The following is a 4318-nucleotide window of genomic DNA, read 5'->3' as shown; positions in this document are numbered from 1 at the left end:
AATAAGTGAATTTCCTTTAAGGGCAGCAAAAGTTCTGCTTGACCAACCTAAATCTGGGTGTGTTTTACCTCTGTTTTAATTTAATGTTACTTTACATAAATGTACGTGGGAAACCACGGCATGGCCAATCCAAAGCTATTATAAGACAAGTAAAGTTGGTTGACTTAAGTAAAGAGTTAAATAGAACAATCAGATGTAATGCTAAACTATTATATAATTGACCAATAATCAATTGGCAATCTAACTTAAATTTGAGGTTGTGATAAAATGGAGTCAGATAAAAGCTTAAATGGACTTAAATTGCTTTGCCACGTGGAAAGACAGTAACACGCAGAGACCTTCGCCCGTTCTGGCGGAAACTCCCATTTGGACCGATAAACGGGCTTACACAGTTTTAGATAATTGTAATCTCGAAAGTGATGTTGATGTCTAACATATTAAATATTTCTGTGCCTTTTGTTTGCCTCCATATTCAGTTGTCAGTTTTTGCAACTAACTTTCAATGCATTTGTACAAAGAACAAAATAAAATTCAAGTTTAAGGATTTATATTGTTTGGGGTTTAACTGATTAATCAGTTGAATGCTTTCATTCCTGTTCTAGACTCTCTAATTGCAGTGTAACAGAAGAAGGTTATAAAGCTCTGGCTTCAGCTCTGAGATCAAACCTTTCACACCTGATAGAGCTGGATCTCACAGGGAATGATCCTGGAGAATCAGGAGTGAAGCAGCTCAATGATTTACTACAGGATCCAGACTGTCAACTGAAGACACTGAGGTGAGACAGGATCAACTATTTAACTAAATTAGTTAATTAGGTTAAATATTCATAACTAATATATTATTTTAGCTATACAATTAGCTTGACAATTTGTTACATTAAAATGATCAAGATCAGATCAGACGCTGCAGGTTCTGTCATGATGATGATGATAAACGTCAACACAGTTTAGTTGTGATACGAGCTACAGGTCAAATAGACATTATGGGTCAGTATATGTGCTGCTATTCTGGAGAATACCTTGATAATTGAAATGCACAATTTTATTTTTGTGCACACTTCTCATCAAAATTCTAGATAACCTTTTAGTGAAATAGTTTTCTGAACACAGTTGTTTTCCATCAAGCCCAGATTCACTGCATCTCTCTGTAGCAGGTCTATGAGTCTCCAGATGTTCACAAACATGCAGTTTTACAAGCCAGTTTTCTCTGTGCTACGTTTCTCACTTCTCCTGCTTAAAAGCCAGAAAGATCTTAATTTCACACTCTGTATTCACACTGAAAACCATGATCTAGTGAGCTTTTGCCCCTCTGCTCATGAGACGTTTATATTCTTATGAGTTTGCTTTAGGACTGAGTGTCGCTCTAGTTTCTTTAAAATTTATATTTACTTGTGTATTTAAATGTTCAAAGAAAAATTAAAAAACGTATCGTATCAATCTATTTTGTAATGCCACAGACATTTATTTGAGAACTGAATTGACTGTTCTGCAGGTTTTTGAGTCCTGCTGCAGAGGAAGCCTGTCAGTATGTGAATAGAGTTGTGGGTGAAAACCCGTTTCTCCAGAGAAAGCTGAATCTGAGTGGACATAAACTAGGAGACACACGAGTGAATCAGATCGCTGCTCTACTGCAGGATAACACTGTCGACTCAACACACTGACGTGAGTATTGCTCATTTATTTATAATATTCCTTTACTTTTAGTTGCAATGTTAGCTGATGATAATATTTCCTCACTTGTTTGAGTCAGAGCAGTTTTTTCCTCAGCGTCACACAGACCCACAATAATTTAAAGTAAAAAAATTAAACAGCAAATTAAAAAAACTTGATATCAAGCTTTAAATATTTAGTTAAGACTAAATTGTTGGAACATGGGTCAATAATTATTTCAGTTTCTGTAGAGGCAGAACAATGTTCTTTGTGACATCAGAATCAGAAATGTTCATAACTGCTTTCAATTCAATGTTTGTATTTCCCAAAATGTAAAATGTCTAATTTTGGTGCAGCATATACTGTTACTTGTAAAAATTGACCAAGCGCATTTTAAAAAGTCTGTGATCAGAATCTGCCTGTAATAAGATCCACTGAACGCTAGTGATGGGCACTTTCGAAACACGCTTCATGAAGATACGAAACCTTTCTGAATCTTTTGTTTTGAATCAGTGGTTCAGAGCGTGTATCAAAACGCCAAAGTCACATGATTTCAGGAAACGAGGATTAGTTACGTCATAACTGTTTCAAAATGTTTGGAAATGTCAGTGGTTCACCGCTGGGGGAAGATGATCTCTGTGAACCCATGAATCATTAGCCTGGCTAACGCCAGACCCAATTCTCGTTTAGACTTGGGTCTGGGAACCACATGTTCATTTTCTCGTATTTGAGGCGTGGTTTACGAATGCCCAGAGCCGTTTATTGGGTGCTAAGAATGTCTATCAAATGCGCCTGTACGTAGCTCATAGCCAATCGTTCCACTTATACTTATACCAGATGACGTATGTAGAGCGACAGAAATTAGACGAGGGAGACGACGATGGCCGATGGGTCAGAGATTTACGCCAGTTTCACACTGCACGCGTTAGCAGAGTGTAAGCAGCGCGTATTTTTTTCGGCGCCCATGTTAACAGATTAGAGCATTCACACCGCACGCAGAGGCGGCGCGACAGCGCGTAGCAGGAGCAACAGTGCCGCGATCGTTTCGGCGCCCTGTCTATTTTTGCTGCGCGGCTTACGCTGAATTAAAGTGACAATGCATTTAACATGGCCAAAATACACAGCAGTTTGACCCAAAAGCGCATTGATGATATCTATTGTGTTTTAAACAGTCAATCAAATGACCTTCATCAATTTAAAAAGAAAACAAAGTCAACAAAAACAAAGATGAACCAAAAGTTATATAATATAGCCTATTAATTAATGAAATAAGCTTCTTGACAAGTCTTTTCTCTTAAATGTATTTGAAAACGAAATAAAGCATTGCCAACTTACCCATTATAGAGTACTTTGTCTGTAAACACGCCGCGCGCGTCAAACGCTGCCAGTATGAAAGCAAAACGCGCGTGTCCTGCTTCCGCTCACCGTACGCACTGCTCCTGCGCTGCTTACGCTCTGCTAACGCGTGCAGTGTGAAACCGGCGTTATGTGTAGCCTACCCTACACGATGGTGTGTAATATCTAACGGCCGTTTCACACCGCATGCGTGAGCGGCGCGTATTTTTTTCGGCGTGCATGTTAATCAATGAGTGCATTCACACCGGGAGCGGCGCGTGAGCGTCGAGCAGGAGCGGCGCGTGAGCAGCAGTGAAGCGGGGGGTTCGAATCTGTTTTTTGCTGCATTGCTCACGCTAAATTAAAGTGAAAGCACACTTTTGATGGACAAAAATAAATATGATTTCACACAAAAAGTGCCCAAAATGCACAGAATTAGCATGTCTAGTGAGTTTTAACAAGAACTTGAGAAGGCAAATAAAAGAAAATAAAGACTCAGAAATATTTATGGAAGATTTAGGCTACCCGGTAAAAACTTGTTTTTAATTATTCAGTTTGGGTGAAAGTTGTGTATTATATAAAAAAAAACTAAAGTAAACTAGCCAGAAAATATTATATATAAACGTTCTTTTAGTTAATGTAACGTTAACACACAGACAGCTACAGGCTAGCACAACCCAAATCAAACCCGAGTGTGTGGTTTATTTGTGTGTTTTGTTTTTTATCCGCGGAGTTGCAGTCTTGTAAACATCGAAAGTATGACTGAAACTAATAGATTGGAGCCATTTTCTGGGTTGTTTTGTTGTATTACATTTAACTTATATGCGAATGTTGTAAAGTTACACCTCCCCATTACAAACTTTCAAGACTATCAATGTTCTAAAATGACCAACTTCTAAAAACAAATGTATAGTTGTCTTTGTAAAGAATTGCTCGCTTATAATGCCGACGTCATATTTCAATGTCTTTGGAAAACAAGAAAAAACACAAAATGACTTAAGCAATTATGCTATGAGGCTAACGATATGTAGCTTTGGAGCCGCTGCTGTGACACTGTACAAACGCTTCCAGTGTGAATACTCTCGCGCGTCTACAGCTGCAGTGACGATGTAGTTACGCTGACGCGCTGCTCAAATGCCGCTCACGCTTGCGGTGTGAAACCCATGTGTGAAACGGCCGTAAGGCTGCATCGAAAGGTAACTTCGCGTCTGCTGCCATGTTTGATCCATAGGTATAAACAAACTGCTTCGGTGTGTCGCATAGACGCGTCATCGTCTTGCTGCTCTCACCCCGTTCTGTGATTGGTTCCCTAAATGAGGCGAAAATTTGGTCC

General features: G+C 39.1%; 1 protein-coding gene across 1 annotated transcript; it reads left to right on the top strand.

The window, feature by feature from the left end:
- The first annotated feature begins 267 nt into the window (after positions 1–267).
- On the top strand, positions 268–1661 carry LOC130096197 (ribonuclease inhibitor-like). Its single transcript, XM_056262882.1, has 3 exons — positions 268–272; positions 603–776; positions 1493–1661. Exons 1-3 carry the CDS (start codon positions 268–270, stop codon positions 1659–1661), a joined length of 348 nt encoding a protein of 115 aa, XP_056118857.1.
- The last annotated feature ends 2657 nt before the right edge of the window (positions 1662–4318 follow it).

This window comes from Rhinichthys klamathensis, unplaced genomic scaffold (assembly GCF_029890125.1).
Source record: "Rhinichthys klamathensis goyatoka isolate OS25496 unplaced genomic scaffold, OSU_Roscu_1.1 h1tg000011l_1, whole genome shotgun sequence".
In the NCBI taxonomy this organism is placed as follows: Eukaryota; Metazoa; Chordata; class Actinopteri; order Cypriniformes; family Leuciscidae; genus Rhinichthys; species Rhinichthys klamathensis.
This window is presented reverse-complemented; position numbering and strand designations above follow the sequence as displayed.